Consider the following 21,166-nt stretch of genomic DNA (forward strand, 5'->3'; position numbering starts at 1 on the left):
AAATGCTATCTATTAGCTTCCAAAATGTAAGTAGGTATATGGTAGAGTATATCTAGCTGTCCAATAACACATTCTGATGTGGAATGGCTTATCCTGCAGTTTGTAAAACCCACAGGGCACTGAGGGAATGTTGGAAAAAGATCTTGGTTCCTTTCTAAACATAGCAATGAGAATGCAAAGAGGATTGGGATCACAAAATAGATGAAGTGAACAGGCAAAATAGTTCAAATCAATGCAAACTTTATTGGTCACATACACATGGTTAGCAGATGTTAATGTGAGTGTAGCGAAATGCTTGTGCTTCTAGTTCCGACAGTGCAGTAATATCTAACAAGTAATCTAACAATTCCCCAACAACTACCTAATACACACAAATCTAAAGGGATGAAATAAGAATATGTACATATAAATATATGGATGAGCGATGGCCGAGCGGCGTAGGCAAGATGCAATAGATGGTTTAAGATACAGTGTATACATATCAGATGAGTAATGTAAGTTATGTAAACATTATTAAAGTGGCATTGTTTAAAGGGACTAGTGAGTCTCTATGTAGGCAGCAGCCTCTCTGAGTTCGTGATTGTTGTTTAGCAGTCTGATGGCCTTGAGATAGAAGTTGTTTTTCAGTCTCCCAGCTTTGATGCACCTGTACTGACCTCGCCTTCTGGATGGTAGCGGGGTGAACAGGCAGTGAACAGGCAGCTGAGTCCTCATTCAGTCCTCTGCAAGGGCAGTGTGAATACAACGAGAACTGAGATCTAGCTCTTTAAACATTTTTTTTTTAACCCGAGTTCACTTTAAAGAGGACTGATATAGTTTATTTTAAAGAGGACTATATGTGAAAACCATAATAAGAGATTTCCACACCTGGATTGTGCAACATTTGCCCAAATTAAAATAAAAAAAATTCAAGCACTGTCAAATTGGTTGTTCATCATTGCTAGACAACCATTTCCAGGTCTTGCCATATATTTTCACGTAGATTTAGGTCAAAAATGGAACATTCAAGGTCTTCTTGGTAAGCAACTCCAGTGTAGATTTGGCTTGTTTTAGGTTATTGTCTTGCTGAAAGGTGAATTGTTGGAAAGCAGACTGAACCAGGTTTTCTTCTTGTATTTTGCCTGTGCTTAGCTCCGTTCTGTTTAGTTTTTATCCTGAAAAACTCCCCAGTCCTGAACGATTAGAAGCATACCCACAACATGATGCTGTCATGGGTAACTTGGTGCGTGAGGGAAGAATCAGGCGCAGAGAGCATATAGTTCCACAGGAAGACGTGCACTTTTAATATCGCACTGAGAATAATGCCCAACAACACAGGGCGAGGAAAATGTGGACCAACCCAACACACAGGGTACCAGGTCCAGAGCACGAACACCGAAAAACATACACACGTAACATATGAGTAATCCCGCATGAAACAAGGGTGGGTAAAACTTACTTTAAATAAGGAAGCCCATCAAGCACACAAATAGACACAGGTGCAACTAATAAGACAAAACAAACAGACAACGAAAAAGGGATCGGTGGCGGCTAGTAGGCCTGTGACGACGACCGCCGAGCACCGCCCGAACAGGCAGGGGAGCCAACTTCGGCGGAAGTCGTGACAGATGCAGCCACCACTATGCTTGAACATTTGGAGAGTTGTACTCAGTAATGTGCCACATTTTCTTGCAAACAGGATGCATGTTTTGGAATATTTGTATTCTGTACAGGCTTCCTTCTTTCACTTTGTCAATTAGATTAGTATTGTGGAGTAACTACAATGTTGTTGATCCCTCCTCAGTTTTCTCCTATCACAACTGTTTTACCATTGGCCTCATGGTGAAATCCCTGAATGGTTTCCTTCATCTCCGGCAACTGAGTTAGGAAGGATGCCCGTGGCTTTGTAGTGACTGGGTGTATGGATACACCATCCAAAGTGTAATTAATAACTTCACCATGCTCAAAGGGATATTCACCAATCTACCAATGTGGTAGGTGTGCCCTTCTTTGAAAAAACATCCCTGGTCATTGTGGTTGAACCGTTATTTGAAATTCACCTCTCAACTGAGGGACCTTACAGATAATTGTATGTGTGAGATGAAGAGATGAGGTAGTCATTCAAAAATCATGTTAAACACTATTCTTGCACACAGAGTGAGTCCATTACAACTTATTACATGACTTGTTAATCACATCTTTATTCCTGAACTTATTTAGTCCTAGTTATTGACTCAAGACATTTCAGCTTTTCATTTTTTATTCATTTGTAAACATTTTCAAAAAGATAATTCCACTTTGACATTGTGGGTATGGTGTGTAGGCCACTGACAAAACATCTACATTTGATACATTTTAAATTCAGGCTGTAACACAATCACATGTGGGAAAAGTCAAGGGGTGTGAATACTTTCTGAAGGCACTGTATCTGTCTGGCTCTTCACCTTCTGTTTGTTTCCCTTTGGGCAGGTCTGGTTTCACTGAGTTATTCCTAGAACATTCCAACTTAAGTGAGGTTACATAAGTGAGATTGCATAAGGGATTTATATTCTCATCTGAGCTGAAATCTAAAGAGGTTATTACATAAAACCAACTGTAGACCTATACTCAAATAGTCCTAGATATGATTAGTATAATAAATGCATCACCCCACTATGCAGTTAAGTTTTGGCAGTCAAAAACATGAAAGGACAAGGACTGGCACTATAGTCAAAATTCTACATGACATTTTCATAAAGTGTTGATGATAAATAGTGGAGTCAGTCCGTGTGGAGTTTGTATGCTACTTGCTCTTTTCATGCCATGCTGTCATGTTGGTAAACAGCAGTAAATATTGTCAGGTAGCTGTGATAGAGCAGGTAACTCCGCTACTGGCCTTCCTCTCTATTCCTCTACCCCATCCCGCTCTTGTTCTCTGTTTACACCCTGTCTGTTTTGCTTCATTCCACTCCACCTTTCCATAATCTGTTTTTCAGCTAACGTGTGAGTATGTTTATAGAGGAGAGAGTGAGAGAGTGAGTTAAGTGTGGTCTGATTGAGGAGGTGGAATGGGCTGATAGTAAGAAGAAGGGAGGAGAAAGAGAGAGGGAGGGCTGAGAAAGAGGGAGTAGGGGGAAACAGACGGGTGGGGGGAGAAGAGGTATAAAAGTATATAAGCCTTGCTATACAGAATAAAGAACTATCAACCAGAGAGAAAGACAGAGAGAGAGATTGTGAAAAAAACTTTACCAACAGAGTTGACACCTTAACTACCTTCTTAGGGTAAGTACAACTATCTCATAGGTTTATAGCTACATAACAATATACTATCCACAATATACTAAAAACAAGATATACATTTGACATAGGTAACTTTGACTTACCTCTAACAGAAATCCCATAAAGGAGGTTAATGTTTAGGTGTAAACACTGGCTGTCACTTTTTGCAGCCGAGAATGAAGTGTAACTGTAAACAACAAAACAAACAGACTTTTATCCATTAAAATAGTAATACAGTGAGATGCATGGGTACAGCCTTCAGTTTGTTTGATGTGCTACTGAGTGCTGAGTGGATAGGGGTTATTAGCCTGGTGGTGCAGTTCTGTGGGTGAGTAGCATCCTGCATGTGGCTGCAGGCTGCGGACACGCATAAAAGGCTGCAGACGATGCTGTCAGCACCTCACTAACACAGACACACACACCCAGTCCTTGATATCCTCGTAACCATTTTGCCTGTAAGGTCTGTGAACTCCCTCCCTGTGGGCCAGCTGTTCCCCATGCCTGGAGGGGTGACGTGTGCCGTTGGGTATGTAAAGGAGGGGCGTTGTGCCAGGTTGTCATCCAAACCCTACAAACACAGGAGACGACAGAGAGGGTCTGCCATGGGGCACATGGATGTGGGTGAATGTGGGGGGTTTTGTTCGGAAGGTTGGGGTCTTGTTGACATCTGGGATGGCTATTTGTACAGGTGTCAGAAACCTGGCTGTGTGTGTGGGTGTGTGTGTTTGGTTTTCGCCCAGACATAAAGGGATCCGACCAAAACGTTGACTCAGGTTAGCCAAAAAAAAAACCTGGAAGCACCTGGATGATAATCAAGACTCTTGGAAGACTGTTCTAAGGACAGATGAGTCAAAAGTATAACTTCTTGGACGACATGGGTGCTATTATGCCTGGAGAAAACCAAACACTGCATTCCACCGTAAGAACCTTACACCAACGGTCAAGCATGGTGGTGGTAATGTGATGGTTTGGGGATGCTTTGCTGCCTCAGGACCTGAATGAATTGCCATAATAGAAGGAAACATGAATTCTGCTCTGTATCAGAGAATTCTACAGGAGAATGTCAGGCCATCCGTCTGTGAGCAGAAGCTGTAGTGCAGCTGGGTCAACACACAATAACATCGACATGAACATGTAACACATTTGAAAAAGTAACACATTTGAAGTTTTGGAATGGCCTACTCAAAGTCCAGACCTAATCCCAATTGAGATGTTGTGGCAGGACTTGAAACGAGCAGTCCATGGTTGAAAACCCACAAATGTTGCTGAGTTGAAGCAGTTCTGCATGGAAGAGTGGGCCAAACTTCCTTCACAGCGACGTGAGAGACTGATCAACAACTACAGCGTTTGGTTGGAGTCATTGCAGCTAAAAGTGGTAGAACCAGTTGTTGAGTGTAAGGGGGCAATTACTTTTTCACACAAGGGCACTGGGTGTTGCATAACGTTATTCATGAAATAAATTAAATATGAATGTAAATGTTTGGTTATTTGTTCACTCATGTTCACTTTATCTAATATTAGGTTTTGGTTGAATATCTGATAACATTTAGTAACATAAATATTCCAAAGTAGAGAAAATGAGAAAGAGGGTAAATACCTTTTCACATCCTCGTACGCCCATAGAAACCCTGTCTGTACTTCCTGTCTGTACATCACATGAGGGACCTTAAAATCCAGTCACACAAAAATAGCATTGGTTTTGGGAATTTGTTTTGCCCTCTACTCTAGAAATACATACATGTATAGGCCTAGATATGACTATTTTTTGTTGACATTGAGAAATAGTGTGTAGTCAATGGATTTATGGCTGCGCTAACATGTACATGAACCCACATACAGACACATGTAGAATCTTTACCGCCAGTTCACTCGTTTTATAGCTCAGTCACAGTCCCTAACGTACAGCAACGTCATGCGCTCCCTCCATGCCTTCTTTCTCCCATGGTGGTGGTGGTATTATGACACATTTTAACATCAGTCTTCTCTCCAGCAGACCAAGAGACCGACAGACAGCCAGAGTGAGGATGAGGACTCTCCTCCAGTGTGTGGCCCTGTCTGTCACCATCTCTCTCTGCGTCTGCTACGGTACATTTCTACAAATCAACACTACGTCAATTCAGAATCTTTTTAGTAAACCCGGTGATCTACAGTGATAAGTCACAAATAACTTTCCCCTTCTTTTCCACAGATTCTCAAGAAAGCACTGAATCCTTTGAAGGTGATTGACCTTCAGATTCTTATGGCAGTAAAACATTCCCACACATTTGATGTATTATAAAAACACTATATTTGTATATTTTTTATTTTATTTCATCTGATTTAGAATTCCAGACTGACTAGGCCATTCGGTGAATTCAATATGATTTTGTCACTGAAATCTATTTGCCCGCCCCTGTTGAGATGGGGGTAATTTCTTCTTATAAAATGGTTTAATTTAATTCCATTGCATTCCAGATGTGTTTGTCAGTCCATACCGAGCCAACTCATTCATCAACCCACAGAGTCCACAGAGGGGAAGTGCCTACAACACTCCATCAAGAGGCAGCACTTACAGGAGGTACCACACACACGATCACTGGCCTACACACAATACCCCATAATGTCAAAGCTGAAATGTCTTGAATCAATAACTATTCAACCCCTTGTTATGTTAAGCCTAAATAACTTTAGGAGTAAAAATGTGCTAAAAAAGCCACATAATAAGTTGCACGGACTCACTCTGTGTGCAATAATAGGTTTTAATGTTATGCTGGTGAATGAGGACCCAAAAGCGACTTAACGAAAACAGAGTCTTTATTCCAGTATATGACAAAAGTAATAATCCTGGATAAATCAAGGGGAAAACAAAACAGGAAAAACTGAAATCCACTCGTAGTTGCGAGGACTGACTGGAGACTCGACCATAGACTGCAGGTTGCTTCGGGAAGGCACCGACCGTAGCAGACTAAGACACCTGCTCATACGCAGCATCTGAAGAAGATAAAACACGACAGGGCGAGACAAGGACACAGAACAGCGAACATCATACAAGGATCCGACAAGGACAGAAGCGGAAAACAGAGGGAGAAATAGTGGCTCTAATCAGAGGGCAAAATAGGGGACAGGTGTGAAAAGAGTAAATGAGGAACAGCTGGGAGCAGGAACGGAACGATAAGGAGAGAGAGCGAGAGAGGGAGAGAGGGAGGGGAAGAGAGGGATAGAAAGAGGGAAAGAACCTAATAAGACCAGCAGAGGGACACGAATAGAAGGGAAGCACAGAGACAAGACATGATAACCAATGACAAAACATGACATTTAACGTGATTTTTGATTGACTACCTCATCTCTTTACCTCACACATACAATTATCTGTAAGGTCCCTCAGTCGAGCAGTGAATTTCAAACCCAGATTTAACCACAAAGATCAGGGAGTTTTTCCAATGCCTCACAAAGAAGGGCACCTATTGGTAGATGTTGTTTTTCTGTTTTTAAAGCACACATTCAATATCCCTTTGAGCATGGTGAAGTTATTAATTACACCTTGGATGGTGTATCAATACACACAGTCACTACAAAAGATACAGGCGTCCTTCCTAACTCAGTTGCCGGAGAGGAAGGAAACTGCTCAGGGATTTCACAATGAGGCCAATGGTAACTTTAAAACAATTACAGAGTTTAATGGCTGTGATAGGAGTATCTGAGGATGGATCAACAACATTGTAATTACTCCACTATACTAACCTAATTGACAAAGTGAAAAGAAGGAAGCCTGTACAGAATACAAATATTCCAAAACATGCATCCTGTTTGCAAGGCACTAAAGTAATACTGAAAAACAAAACAATTAACTTTATGTCCTGAATACATAGTGTTATGTTTGGGGCAAATCCAATACAACACATTACTGAGTACCACTCTCTGTATTTTCAAGTATAGTGGTGGCTGCATCATGTTATGGGTATGCATGTAATCGTTAAGGACTGGGGAGTTTTTCAGGATAAAACATTTACGGAATGGAGCTAAGCACAGTAAAAAAATCCTAGAGGAAAACCTGGTTCAGTCTGCTTTCCACCAGACACTGAGAGATTATTTCACCTTTCAGCAGGACAATAACTTAAAACACAAGGCCAAATCTACACTGGAGTTGCTTACCAAGAAGACAGTGAATGTTCCTGAGTGACCATGTTTTGGCTCAAGGATGTGAATGCTTATGTAAATTGATATTTTTGTATTTAAATGCCAATATATTTGCTAACATTTCTAAAAACATGTTTTTAGAAAAAATATCAATTTAAACCATTTAGAAATCTGTCTGTAACACAACAAAATGTGTAAGAAGTCAAGGAATATGAATACTTTCTGAAGGCACTGTAGGTCTCTGTGTTCTTTGTTTATCTGTGTTTCATAATGGTTGACTGTGATTGTAGTTGACTTGTGTCTGTGTTTCAGGACAATGAAGTCTCCAGCGGAGAGGCGCTCGGAGACATGTGAGGACTACTCTCCCTGTCGCTTCTTTGCCCATCGCTATGGTTACCAGCTGGCCTATCAGAGATATTTTAGAGCCAGGAATCCAGGCACGACGGGGAGCCGTGGATTCTGAGTCCCTGTCCATCTTATCATAGCAATTATTCCTGCTATTGATTTGCTGTACGCTCATTCAACACACTCTGACATTACGTAACAGGATATTGGTTCGGTGATGTAACAGTAAAAGAGATGTGACAAATATATGAAAACATATCAGTAAATCAATTACGAATATAGTGAGCAATATTATTGCGTTTTTATATAATTCAAGCTCCATTTATTTTATAACTTTATAGCTTACTCACAATCACCACACCCTCAAAGAAGAACTGCTTTCAGAAATCTGTGTTTGTGAAGATTAGCTTCACACCCAACTCCATTGTTCCATTTTTCCATCCACACTAAGGCAACAGTCTTCATCCAACCCATATGTATTTATATGTATTAAAATGTGTTTTTGAAGAGTTTCTTACATTCATTGTCTAAATCCTATGGTGTCACGCTATTCCTCAGAGGGGCTTTGTAACCTTACTTGTGGGTTACAGAATTCCACCTAATTTACATTTACATTTACATTTAAGTCATTTAGCAGACGCTCTTATCCAGAGCGACTTACAAATTGGTGCATTCACCTTATTTGGTTCCACGTGTTACCAAATTTCAGCTGAATAGTATATTTTGAATGGGGAGCAGATGTGTGAACGCTAGTAGCTGTCCCAGTTTGACCAGTGTGTTAACAACAAATCAGAAAAATGTAGTGTGGAAACAATAAAGGCTAGGGGAAGCTACATTTTTGCACCAGCATGACAACATTTGCACCTGTTTTTAAACTGTAAGTGTAAACGATGTTCAAAGTCAGTTACTATCTGTTTATCCAATAGTTATCCAATAGTTTGTATGGCCTCATCTTCCACTTTTGGGATGTAAATGTATATATTTTTGGTAGTTTTTTCCCTAAATTTTGTAAATGGGAGCATCAATGGTATCAATAGAAAATGTTAATTTCCAGGTCACATACAAAAATAAGTAGTCAGCTGGTCACTGTTTTTGTAGACAAGATGCAGCTCCTTGCCCTACCATAAAAACCAGAGGTCATCTGAACACAGTGAATGTCAGTCTCTAGAAGACGAGAGAGACACAAGCAGGACACTGGATCTGGTCATGGCACACCCACGAACAGTGCTATAAAGTACTTAAATAAACATATTTTCAAGTACTACTTAAGTTGTTTTTTGGGGTATCTGTACTTTACTTGACTATTTATATTTTTGACAACTTTTACTTCACTACATTCCTAAAGATAATATTGTACTTTTTACTCCATACATTTCCCCTGACAACCCAAAGTCCTCCCTATATTTTGAATGATTATCAGAACAGGAAAATTGTCAAATTCAGGCACTTATCAAGAGAACACGTGGCCATCCCTACTGCTTATGGTCTGGCGGACTCACATAACACAAATGCATCTTTTGTAAATAATGTGTGAGTGTTGGAGTCAAGGAATATGAATACTTTCTGAAGGCACTGTAGGCCCTGGCTATCCGTATATTTAAATAACAAGAACATGGTGCCGTGAGCTTTGCTTATTATAAGGAATTTTAAATTATTTATACTTTTACTTTTGATACTTAAGTAAATTTTAGCAATTCAATTTAATTTTGATACTTAAGTACATTTAAAACCAAATACTTTTAGACTTTTACTCAAGTAGTATTTTACTGGGTGACTTTCACTTTGACTTGCGTATCTATACTTTTACTCAAGTGTGATAATTGGGTACTTTTCTCACCACTTCCCAGGAATGAGCAATCACATTGATGTTTTTTTTGTGATTCTGCAGAACCAAAATGTTCATAATTAAGGCTTTGCTAGGATAGATTTCTGAACTTTGTCCCTACATGGAGGAACGACACCAGCACTGACCCAGACGCTGAAATTGCACCCCGCAATTTGGGGTCACTTCAGCGGCCCAGAAGTCCGACTTGGAAAGAAACTGAGAGAGCAAAATATAGAGGGAAAGTTTTTACATAACGCTACATTCTGCAATGCTGTCAAGCAATAATATGCTACTTAATTAAGAAGTTGAACATGAGTGGGGAAAAGGTAACGAGTAATAGAATAGAATGGAACAGAATATAATAGAATGGAGCAGAATAGAATAGAATGAAGCAGAATAGAAAATAATGGAGCGGAATAGAATGGAGAATATAATTTTGTTCTACTTCACTAGTTGAACAATTGATGTGTTTTAGTTATTATTTGCCTATCAATGCTCCATACAGGCACTGGATATTCCCGTCCATGTGTATTACTGGTGATTGAATACGCAATCAACAATCAATCGAAAAATTGCTTTCAGTTTCTTCATATAGGAAATCACTGTGGTTTGTTATAAAAAAAAGCAAAACCTCTGATCAAAAGTCTGTCACAAAATGACGGGTGGCGTTTTCTCTTCTTGTTGAAATAGTATCATATGGTTTTATCAACCAGTAGTTAGTTAGTGGTTTGAATAAGGATGTCGTGTGGGCATGCTGTGAAACTCGGACCTCTTGAGGTTGTCTGGTGGTACTGCACATTTAAATGTGTTGTCTTTATACAGTGGGGTCTGAAATGATTGACACCCTTGATAAAGATGAGCGAAAATGACTGTATAAAATAAATAATTCAAATACTGAGCTGTATTGTATGCAACAAAAACATTTGGGACATTTTCATTCTCTATTTTCATGTCATCCAACAAATGTAGACGCCTGGAGTTTGCTAAACAGCATTGGCACTTGTATTGGAATCAGTGCTATGGTCAGATGACATGAAAATAGAGCTCTTTAGCCACGTACACCAGTGGTGGGTTTGGTGTAGAATTGAGAATGCATAAGCAGAAAAGAACCCCATACCAACTGTAAAATATGGTGGTGGATCTTGAATGTTAAGGGCTATTTTGCTTCCACTGGTCCCGGGGCCCTTGCTGAGGTCAACTTCATCATGAACTTTACCCAGTACACGGACATTTTAGCCAAAAACTGGCTGCCTCTGCCAGGAGGTTGAAACTTGGCAGCAAGTGGATCTTCCAGCAAGACAATAACCCCAAGCACACGTCAACATCCACAAAGAAAGGGTTAATTGGCAACAAAATCAACATTTTGGAATGGTCATCTCAGTCTCTAAACTTGAAATCCATAGAAAACCTGTGGTTTGAATAGAAGAGGGCAGTCTATAAGCACAGATGAAGGATATCAAGGATCTGGAAGGATTATGTATGGAGGAATGGTCTAAGATCCCTCCCAATATGTTTTCCAACTCATAAAATAAAATGCCTCAATGCCATTATCCTAGCAAGATGAGGTATTGAAAGGTATTGAAAACAGGGATGTCAATAGTTTATACCCCTAACTTTTTGAGAAAAAAAGTATTACTTTAAACAAAATGTCTTTCTCTGAAGAATTGTATTAGCATTGGTGTAAAGTACTTAAGTAAAAAAAAACTTTAAAGTACTATTTAAGCAGTTGTTGTGGGTATCTGTACTTTACTTTACTATTTACATTTTTGAAAACTTTTACTTTTACTACATTCCCAAGGAAAATAATGTAATTTTTACTCCATATATTTCCCCTGACACCCTAAAGTACTTGTTACATTTCGAATGCTTAGCAGGACAGGAAAATTGTCCAATTCACACACTTATCAAGAAAACCCCCCTGGTCATCCCTATTGCATCTGATCTGGCAGACTCACTAAACACACATGCTATGTTTGTAAATGATGTCTGAGTGTTGGAGTGTGCCCCTGGCTATCCGTAAATAAATCTAAATAGTGCCGTCTGGTTTGCTTCATATATAAGGAATGTGAAGTTATTCATACTTATGATACTTTTGATACTTAAGTATATTTTAGCAATTACATTTACTTTTGATACATAAGTATATTTAAAACCAAATACTTTTAGATTTTAGTAGTATTTTACTGGATGACTTTCACTTTTACTATAGTCATTTTTTATTAAGGTATCAAGTACTCAAGTATTACAATTAGGTACTTTTTCCACCACTGTCTATTAGTATAAGATAATAGCGTTTCCACATTTTTTGAGCATCAATTTAAGTCAGTAATATGATCAAGGGTGCACATTTTGGACCCCACTGTGGGTGTGGGAGTTATTAGACACATGTACATATGTTTTTACAACAGTTAAGTATAAAAGGTGGAACACTATTTTTTCATGGGGTTTTTAAAAAATCTTGTTTTTTAAAGCATGACCTCACCAAAAAAATATGATGAAGCATAAATGTAGAATGTTTTTTTGAATGTTTAGAATATATGCAAAATTATTTGAGAATTCAGGGTGTGTGTGTGTGTGTGTGTGTGTGTGTGTGTGTGTGTGTGTGTGTGTGTGTGTGTGTGTGTGTGTGTGTGTGTGTGTGTGTGTGTGTGTGTGTGTGTGTGTGTGTGTGTGTGTGTGTGTGTTGCCAGTGTACATTTGCTGTTGTTGTGGGTGTATGATACATGATTCCTCAACCAATCACAAACTCAAGATATTGTGAGGGTCATAACTATAAACTGAGTGTGTGTTCATGTACTGGTGAGAAAGACAAGCAAGACAGAACAGTCTAAATCTCATACTTGTTGATCGTCCAGATCGTGAACCAACAGCAAAGAGAAAGATGAAGACCTTGGCCATCCTTGTCCTCTGTGCTCTGGCATGTGTGTGCCACTCTATTGGAGGTAAGAGCAGAGATAGAGCGACAACGTTAGTCAAGGTTTTGCACCTGTGCAAAATGTGCAACTATTTTTAGAATTTCAGCATAAATGGAATAAGGAAAATAATCAAATAAATAATAAAACTTCATATAAATGTTAAAGAATAAATAAAACATGTAAACAATTTATAATGTTGTAGTTGTGTTTTCAGATCGAGATGATTAATCATGTACAATACTGTTTCCTCTCTACACAGACTCCTCTACCTCCACTGCCTCAAAGCTTGCTAGTGAGAAAAGAGTGGGTAAGAAACATCACTAGGATAATTAGTACCAGAATGGCAGGGGTCTGATTGTGTGTACTGTAATGTTGATGACCAGTCGTAGATGCACTGAACATGTTTATTCTAAGTGCAGTGGGATTACACTTGTTTAAATTTATCTCGTTTTAAAAAGTGAATATGTTCTATGACCTTACAGGTGTGTTTGTTAAGAAGGACCTGGCCTCCACTTTGGTGCGACAGAAGAGAGCCAGCACTGCCCTTGCAGACTTGTCCCTGACTCAGCTGGAGAGGTACAGTACTGTTCTGTTGTCCCCTGTCTGTCATCTGATAGCCTGGCACACAAGGTTGTTTTCTACAAGGTGCTGAAAGTGTTCCACAGGGATGCTGGCTCATGTTGACTCCAATGCTTCCCACAGTTGTGTGAAGTTGACTGGATGTAATTTGGGTGGTGGACTATTCTTAATACGATCTGGAAACTATTGACTGTGAAAAACCCAACAATGTTGCCATTCTTGACACAAACCGGTGCGCCTGGTACCCTGTTCAAAGGCACTTAAATCTTTTGTCTTGCCCATTCACCCTCTGAATGGAACACATACAGTACACAATACATGTCTCAATTGTCTCAAGGCTTAAAAATCCCTCTTTAACGTGTCTCTTCCCCTTCATCTACACTGACTGAAGTGGCTTTGACAAGTGACATCAATAAGAGATCATAGCTCTCACCTGGATTCACCTGGTCAGTCTATATCATGGAAAGAGCAGGTGTTCTTAATGTTTTGTACACTCAGTGTATGTGTTTTGCTGTTAATCAATGTTTGTATGGGAACAAGCATCATTTCCACTTGATTTAAGAATCATTTAAGATGAAATGTGCTCAAATATTCAGGGAATTTCCTGTTGTTATGGAGTGAAATGTTAATTATATAAAGCCTCTTTCTTCACACTGGATAATATCCAGATTTTCATCTGGGGTTTTTTCTTCCCCCTTTCTTCTTTCACCTCTTCCTCCTATTGTATGGATACTGCCCAACCCCTTCATTCCCAGTCTGAGGGAGGTGTGTGAGCTGAACTACTGGTGTGAGAACATGATGGACACAGCTGGGATCATTGCTGCCTACACCGAATTCTATGGACCAATCCCATACTAGATGTCAACCCACTCCACAAACCAACTTCTATTCTGCCAGGCTTTTTGGAGAGAAATAGGTGTAATGTTCTGAGGATGAAACAGCTGAATAAATCGAAATAAATGAAGTATAAATTGATACGGTGTTAGAGGGTGAGCGAGAGAGAAAGAGAGAAAGACGACAATGAAAAGTTATTAAAATAACTATATGGTAATATTCTGTAGTGTAGTATGGTCAATAAAATTATCTAAACAATGTGTCTTTCGCCAAATTATTTCATATTACATAACAATATTCTAACAATGTTATAACCTGATACATTGTGCGAGATCTGTCATTTCCTAAAGGGAACAAATGAGAAACAGATTAGGCTACACACTTAACGGAGACCTGAAGAAATTACCTCTATGGTATCAAAGGCTGGTAAAGACCTTGATACAAAAATAGTGGAGAAACTATAGTGGAGCAAAAAGTTCCATTGGCTTGACATTACTGACTTTGTTTACAAATATTGAAAGATAAAAGTTACATGTACAGATCTTCAGCACCTTCATGAATATAAAACACATCTATGACAGCTGAAAACATTTAGACTACATTGAATGTGATATAGCATGAACAAACATATCTATCTACCTGTGGTGCCTCTGTCAAAACAAAGACACGATCAAATGCATAAATAATCCCAAGGCGGGGGGATGGGGGGGGGCATTTAACTTGGTCATCCCTGTCAATAATGTTCGTATTTATGTAAGGTCATCTTGCCTTAAGATTGGTGTAACCTGGCCATTCTACCCCAAAAAAATATGTATAATGCAATGCAAAAGGCACTCACTCACCTTGGTTGAAGCGTAGGCTATTTGTAAGAGAAGCAGTAGCAAAGGTTGCAGGTTCACCCAAAACTGCAGACATGAAGCAGAGACTTTGGGTGCAAAACTGCAGTCTACTAGGTCAGCCACTGGGGGGGTTGAGCGTATTTTGTTTGACCTTCTTTTTTGGCGTTTCCGGTTTAGCTCACACGAGACTTCCGCCCTAGCTCGCGGTAATCAAAACATGGTGAACTGCATCAATTAGCCAAAAGCGTTTATGTCAGTGTGATCTAAAAGGGTATCATATACATTAGTTTGATACAGGCAACGGCATTTATAGTTGACCATTTACCCGATTGGAAAGTAAGAGAGGGGAAAGGCACACTGCCCACAGTTTCACGTGGATAAAGGTAGAGTCAATTCAAGTTGGCTTTCTCGTTACCTGTTCATCGACTTAGTTGACTGGCTAATTTAGCTGGCTAACGTAATGCTGATGTGAAACCTGCAGACTTTGGTGATATAGCTACCGTTGGTTACAAAATTAGCTAACTAACTATTTAACATGTCAGTAAATTAATATTGGCGAGTATTTGCATAATATATAGCTAGCTAACATTATAATACAGCGTTGCTAGCTAATTTAGCTAACGTTGGTTGTTAGTTGGGACTAGTTAACGTATACTTCTGACTAGCTGCTATTCAACCAATAATTGTCTCGTGACATTGTGCTGGGAGACGAACTTGTATGTACAAGTATGTTTCTCAGCACAATGTCAAAAGGCAATTCATTATTGGTTTAATCGCAGCGAGAGTGAAAGTTATTTATAATTAAGGACCTCTCTGAAATGGAAATGGGTGGCCCTCCCTAGAGCAAAATATATTTGACCTGAACTCTCCCTGAACGCAAAAAATGAGTGACCCTCCCCTATAGCCAAAAATAATCATCAAAACAAAGTGGATAGCAGAGAACATGTCTAGCGTTTACTCACTTCTTGGACAGACCAGAGCCTTAAAGATGAATATTTTTTAAATTACAGGCTAAGAATGAACATATGCCTATGTTCATCTCATCATATTTCTCCAATGCCAAATCAATGTGTCTTGTTTGCAAGGAAACTGCCCCTGTTTGAAAGTAATACAACCTGAGACCTCATTAGGAATCTGAGCATGGTGGAGCGCCAAGGTTAGGCCTAACTTATCACCCCAGACAGAGTAGACCTACCGACGCAGAAAAATTGAAGCTTTATCTGCTCGCTACTCTTAATATATCTATACTCTTCTTCCGTAGCTCAACCCAACGAGAGGTCAGAAGTGTTTACCTAAAAGCTGTCTGGTTTTAAACATCTTATATTGTATAGGAAGTGAATAACTTAATCAATTGATAGTGACAGAATTAGATTACTTCCCAAGCAAAGGACATTTTTGTGTGTGTTTTATGCTGGAAACAATGATATTCCCATATGCAGCGGAGTCACGTCTTTCCTGGATATTTTACAGCTTGTTTCTAGCATAAAGCATCGCGGACCAAAGCACTGTTATAGAGCACTTTATATAATCAGATTAGTTTAGTCTTTTCTGCAATAAAAAGCTGGTTTATGGCATACCGTCTCATACCCCATCAATTTGAGTCTTGGTTTTAACTTAGCCTCTGTGCCAGTGAAGTGCTGTTATTTAAAGAGTGGATGGGGGAATTGACCAACAAATGTATTGACATCGCAGCCTATAGCCTAAGTGAGTCTGCCAAACATGTAGGCCTATCTCTTATTTCTTAAATAGGCTCCAACACAAAGCCATCTTGTTGTTAGTAAACTAATTAAAATGAAGAATGTTGAAATGAATTATGCCTACTGGAATGTTCCTACTTTCAGCACAATGAGCTGTCCATTTTCCACTTGATTGTGCCGCTGCTTCGTTTCAGCACCACATTGTAAGTTACTCAAATCTGGCTTATTGTGAGGTCAAAAACTCTGATAAATAGGCCTACATCATCATTGATGATTAGTTGACAATAATAATCAGGTGTGCTTGTCCAGGGTTACAATAGAAATGTGTACTGTTGGGGGTACCGGAGGACCAGGGTTGGGAAACACTGTTCATCCGTAAGCGTGCATTTTATGGAAGAAGCACCTGACTCTCCCTCTGAACTGCCACCATAGGCCTACAGAGCACAGCCATTGGTTGGGAATCACACAAAAAAAAATTGATCAGCAAGAGTAGAGCAGGCTGGGGCTCATGGTTGGAATATCCATTGCAGGGTGTAATGCAGCCTAGTTTTATTTACACCATCCCAGCAGCTATCTTAGAAATATAACTTATTTTCAGTTGATACGGTATCTTCCCTGGCAGGGTGAAGGAGACGCGCCATCACCATGGGGCGACGTTCGACCTCCTCCACCAAGAGTGGGAAGTTCATGAACCCCACCGACCAGGCCAGTAAGTAACGTCATACCCTTTCCGTCGTCATGACTGCTCACATCATACGTTCACTTCAACTTGAGCATGAACACATCAGTGGACACCCATTGTTACTTAAGCTTCAGGGGATCCCATGTATGTGAAAGGAAAATCATTTCAGTGTCTTATTGAGCTCAGCAGCACTATGAACAATAGTAAAGGCATCCACTTAGAGGAGCTGTCAGGTAACAGTTTCTACATCAAACCTAATGCGTTGCCTTTTCCTCTTCAGGGAAGGAGGCCAGGAAACGGGAGCTGAAGAAGGTAAGACCTTGGCTGACAAGTTGAATGTCAATGACAGGTTGACTTTGTAGTCTGTCTATAAATCTCACTGTGTTCTTCTTTGCTGCGCCACAGAACAAGAAGCAGAGGATGATGGTGAGAACAGCTGTACTGAAGATGAAGGACCCCAGACAGATCATCAAAGACATGGAGAAGCTGGATGAAATGGGTGAGCCATTGCAAACGGGTTTTAAACAAGGTTGTGCGTTTATTTTGTCTTCCAAAAGGATCTTGCTAATCATTTTATTTTCTCCTGTTCACATCTGTTCTCTATCTGTTTTTTTCTGTGCCAGAGTTCAACCCTGTGCAGCAGCCGCTGCTGAATGAGAAGGTGTTGAGAGACAAGAGGAAGAAGCTACGGGAGACGTTTGAGCGCATCGTACGTTTGTACGAAAGAGAGAACCCAGACACTTACAAGGAGCTACGCAAACTGGAGCTGGACTATGAGAGCAATCGCGGCAAGCTGTCACTCTACTTCGACTCAGTCAAGGTGTGTATGCTATGCTGATGAACATGTATGAATAGAACAGATAAACTGAGCAGTGCTGAGATCATGTCATAATTGTTGCTGTTGTTCACTACTCACACTTTGTCTTCCTTGCATTGTCAACTAGAATGCTGAACTGGTGGAGGTGGATAGCATCCCACTCCCAGAAATGCCCCACGCCCCTTCCAGCATCCTGATCCAGGACATCCCTCTGCCTGGGGCCCAGCCTCCCTCCATCCTGAAGAAGGGCTCCTCGTTTAGGTGGGCAGTCCCCTGAATTTACAGTGCTGTCTCAGTATCATTCCTGTGGACCATACCACAACCCTACCAGCTGCTCTGTAATATCTATCTTTCTCAGTAAGGGGATCAGTGCCTCCATGTCTGCAGCGGTGGCAGGCGTCCCTCGGTTACCCCCTGGTAGGAAACCCCCAGGTCCCCCACCTGGCCCCCCACCGTCTCAGGTCCTCGCGCTGTACGCCTCACGTAGGGCCCAGTTTGCAGCAGATGCAGGTACTGCACACACACTTCATCTCACTACTGCATGTTTGTACATGGGATCAGGAGGAATAAATATGCTTCATTCTACTTTCTTATCCAAATCCACCTTTCTCTGCCTACAACCAGATCTGTCCAACCAGGCCTCTGACATGGAGAAAGCCCTGGACACTATGCTGATGGGAGGAGAGAGGGACAGTGGGAGCGAGAGCGATGGAGAGGATGGCGAGGAAGACGACAGCGACTCCGAAGAGGACAGTGAAGGAGATAGGGATGAAGGAGGCGAGGTTGATAAGAGGATGATGGTGGACCGGAAGGAGGACGATAGAGAGAAGGGCAGAGAGGAGGACAGAGGGGACAGACATGCAGGTGAGAGGCCGAGCCTTGTCCGCATATGTGCTTGCTTGATCACCCCAAGTGTGTTGGGTTCTGTCTTCAAGTCTGCACTGCTTGGTGTTGTGATATGGCGTTTTACACGAGGTTGTGTGATATGTTTTGCAGGACGCAGTGTGCGGTTTGCAGACATGCCCCCCTCAGCCCCCAGGGAGAAGAGCAAGAAGAAGAGGATTGTGAAGAAGAAAAAGGCCATCACTCCTCTGCAGGCTATGATGCTTAGGATGGCAGGTACTGTGTCTTCTTCAGTCTGCACACAACACCACTGCCACATTTGAGCAGGACTTGTGATGCAGATGAATGATTGGATTGTTGACACTATTTTGGAGAATGACCTTTAAAGAGGTTTGTATTCGCTGGAGGATGATTTCTCCATGGCAACTAGGTTATACTTTCTTCCTTCATCCCTGTTTCACTCATCCCCCTTTATTATTTGTCTACAGGGCAGTCCATCCCTGAAGACGAAGAGGAGGAAGAGGAAGTTGAGGAGGAGTACACTGACTCTGACGACTCAGACATCGAGGATAGGGGACCACCAGGTGACAACCAATCTCATCTTATACCCAATCAGCGCATGCCTCCACCCTCTGGACCAATGGGAGGACAGCAACCACCTCTACACATGCAGGGTCCACCAGGGACAGGGCCTCCACCGTTGGGACCACCCCCAGCTCCTCCAATGAGGCCTCCTGGTCCGCCCTCTGGCCTGCCTCCCGGCCCTCCACCCGGTTAGTTGGTTTTATGTGTAGTAATGATTGGAGTACAGTGTCATCTTGTATGACGTTGCTTCATGACTATCAAATTACTTAAACAAAGCACTATGATGTGATATGTCATATGATATGTCTTGTTTGTCATCCTAAGGTGCTCCCCCTTTTTTGAGGCCGCCTGGTATGCTAGGTGGTCCAAGGGGACCGATGCCCCGGCTACTGCCCCCTGGACCCCCACCAGGTCGTCCCCCTGGCCCTCCCCCAGGCCCCCCTCCAGGCCTCCCTCCTGGTCCTCCACCCCGGGGACCCCCACCCAGACTGCCTCCCCCAGCTCCCCCAGGTATGTGTGGATGCGCGGATGTATTGTTTGCCTTTAATTAGAATTACATATGACTTTATCCCTTCTCCTTAAACACGGAACATTGTCAAAACGTACAAAAAAAATGTAACATAACTACAGTTCAGCAGTACCCGAAGTTAACAGTAATAAAAATATATGTCAACATGGCACATACCTCAAGCTAAAATGAATGTAAAATGTCAAAGCATGGGAATGAAGCAGGATTTCCCCCCACTCTAATCTCCTCTCTTCTCCCTTTCTGTAGGCATCCCCCCTCCACCACGATCTGGCCCCCCACGCCAACTCGCCCCTCCCCTCTCTCTTTTTCCCCCGCCGCTTAACTCCAACGTACTCAGCGCTCCCCCCAGCATTGTCCACCGCCAGAAACCCGGCTCTAACCCAGATGGCTCCCATAGCAACCCCAATGCCTCCATGCTGCCCCCTCCTTCCATGCCTATGTCCATGCGCCCAGGGATGCAGATGCCCCCTCCCCCTGGGACAAGTGCCCCGCCGTCGGGCGCAAACCCCACCAGCCACCACCATGCACCAACCATCGAGAAGCGGGCCAACATCACCTCTATCTCAGCCGGAGGCAGCAATCTGGCAACAGGCCAGGGGAGTGGCGGAGCCACCATCTCAGCCAAACCCCAGATCATCAACCCCAAGACAGAGGTCACCCGCTTCGTGCCCACGGCGCTGAGGGTGCGCAGGGATAAAGGGGCCAGGAGCGGAGGAGGGCCTATGGAAAAGAGAGGAAGAAGAGATGAAAGGGTGGGAGGCCAGAAGCAGCAGTCGATGGCTGCCCCCATGGGGTCGGCCAACCCTACTCAGATGGGCCCAGTCTCTCAGCCCAACATGAAGACCAAGGACCAGATGTATGAGGCCTTCATGAGGGAGATGGAGGGACTCCTCTGAGACTGACAGGGGCTGCGGGGTGAAAAGGGTGGGTGTGTTGAGAAGGAATGAACAGTAGGGGTCATGAAGAAAGTGTTAGTGATACCAGCAAGCAGATGCTGTTCAGAAACACATTGGTTCCTCTAAATGAAGCGGAAAGTCTTTGTTTTTCACAATGAGACAAGAATCTCCTCCCTACCAACTTACTGTACATGGCTATGATAATTTGGCTCAATCTTTGTGAAAAAGCTAGTGTTTTTTTATGACTGTCAAATGTTTATTTTATTGTTGAACTGAGAAACGTGATCGATTTCAAAGAAAGAAAGGGGGTGTTTGTAGGAAAATCCAAATGAGTGTGTATATGCTTGTCTGAAATGGTTAGACCTGCAACTAAATAAATACTTAAACTCAATTAACTATTTTCAGTCCAATCTTTTTTTAAGCATCT

General features: G+C 41.6%; 3 protein-coding genes across 4 annotated transcripts; all 3 read left to right on the forward strand.

The window, feature by feature from the left end:
- The first annotated feature begins 3,106 nt into the window (after nucleotides 1–3,106).
- LOC124015884 (matrix Gla protein-like) lies at nucleotides 3,107–8,210 on the forward strand. 2 transcript variants are annotated; one of them, XM_046331365.1, is made up of 5 exons: nucleotides 3,107–3,240; nucleotides 5,231–5,322; nucleotides 5,426–5,455; nucleotides 5,692–5,794; nucleotides 7,666–8,210. In XM_046331365.1, exons 2-5 carry the CDS (start codon nucleotides 5,262–5,264, stop codon nucleotides 7,814–7,816), a joined length of 345 nt encoding a protein of 114 aa, XP_046187321.1. In that variant the 5' UTR covers nucleotides 3,107–3,240; nucleotides 5,231–5,261; the 3' UTR covers nucleotides 7,817–8,210. The 2 variants fall into 2 exon arrangements, with proteins under 2 accessions (XP_046187321.1, XP_046187322.1); XM_046331366.1 differs by having other exon boundaries at nucleotides 3,164–3,240; nucleotides 5,228–5,322.
- Nucleotides 8,211–12,315: 4,105 nt separating this feature from the next.
- On the forward strand, nucleotides 12,316–14,111 carry LOC124016254 (osteocalcin-like). Its single transcript, XM_046331804.1, has 4 exons — nucleotides 12,316–12,465; nucleotides 12,698–12,745; nucleotides 12,921–13,014; nucleotides 13,773–14,111. The coding sequence occupies exons 1-4, from the start codon at nucleotides 12,405–12,407 to the stop codon at nucleotides 13,873–13,875; spliced, it is 306 nt and encodes a 101-aa protein (XP_046187760.1). The 5' UTR covers nucleotides 12,316–12,404; the 3' UTR covers nucleotides 13,876–14,111.
- Nucleotides 14,112–14,864: 753 nt separating this feature from the next.
- LOC124015605 (WW domain-binding protein 11-like) lies at nucleotides 14,865–21,130 on the forward strand. Its single transcript, XM_046330956.1, has 12 exons — nucleotides 14,865–15,073; nucleotides 17,010–17,096; nucleotides 17,350–17,381; nucleotides 17,475–17,568; nucleotides 17,693–17,889; nucleotides 18,014–18,147; nucleotides 18,245–18,396; nucleotides 18,511–18,750; nucleotides 18,883–19,005; nucleotides 19,218–19,502; nucleotides 19,639–19,824; nucleotides 20,090–21,130. The coding sequence occupies exons 2-12, from the start codon at nucleotides 17,033–17,035 to the stop codon at nucleotides 20,737–20,739; spliced, it is 2,157 nt and encodes a 718-aa protein (XP_046186912.1). The 5' UTR covers nucleotides 14,865–15,073; nucleotides 17,010–17,032; the 3' UTR covers nucleotides 20,740–21,130.
- Nucleotides 21,131–21,166: the final 36 nt, after the last annotated feature.

Source organism: Oncorhynchus gorbuscha, linkage group LG26 (genome assembly GCF_021184085.1).
Source record: "Oncorhynchus gorbuscha isolate QuinsamMale2020 ecotype Even-year linkage group LG26, OgorEven_v1.0, whole genome shotgun sequence".
NCBI lineage: Eukaryota > Metazoa > Chordata > Actinopteri > Salmoniformes > Salmonidae > Oncorhynchus > Oncorhynchus gorbuscha.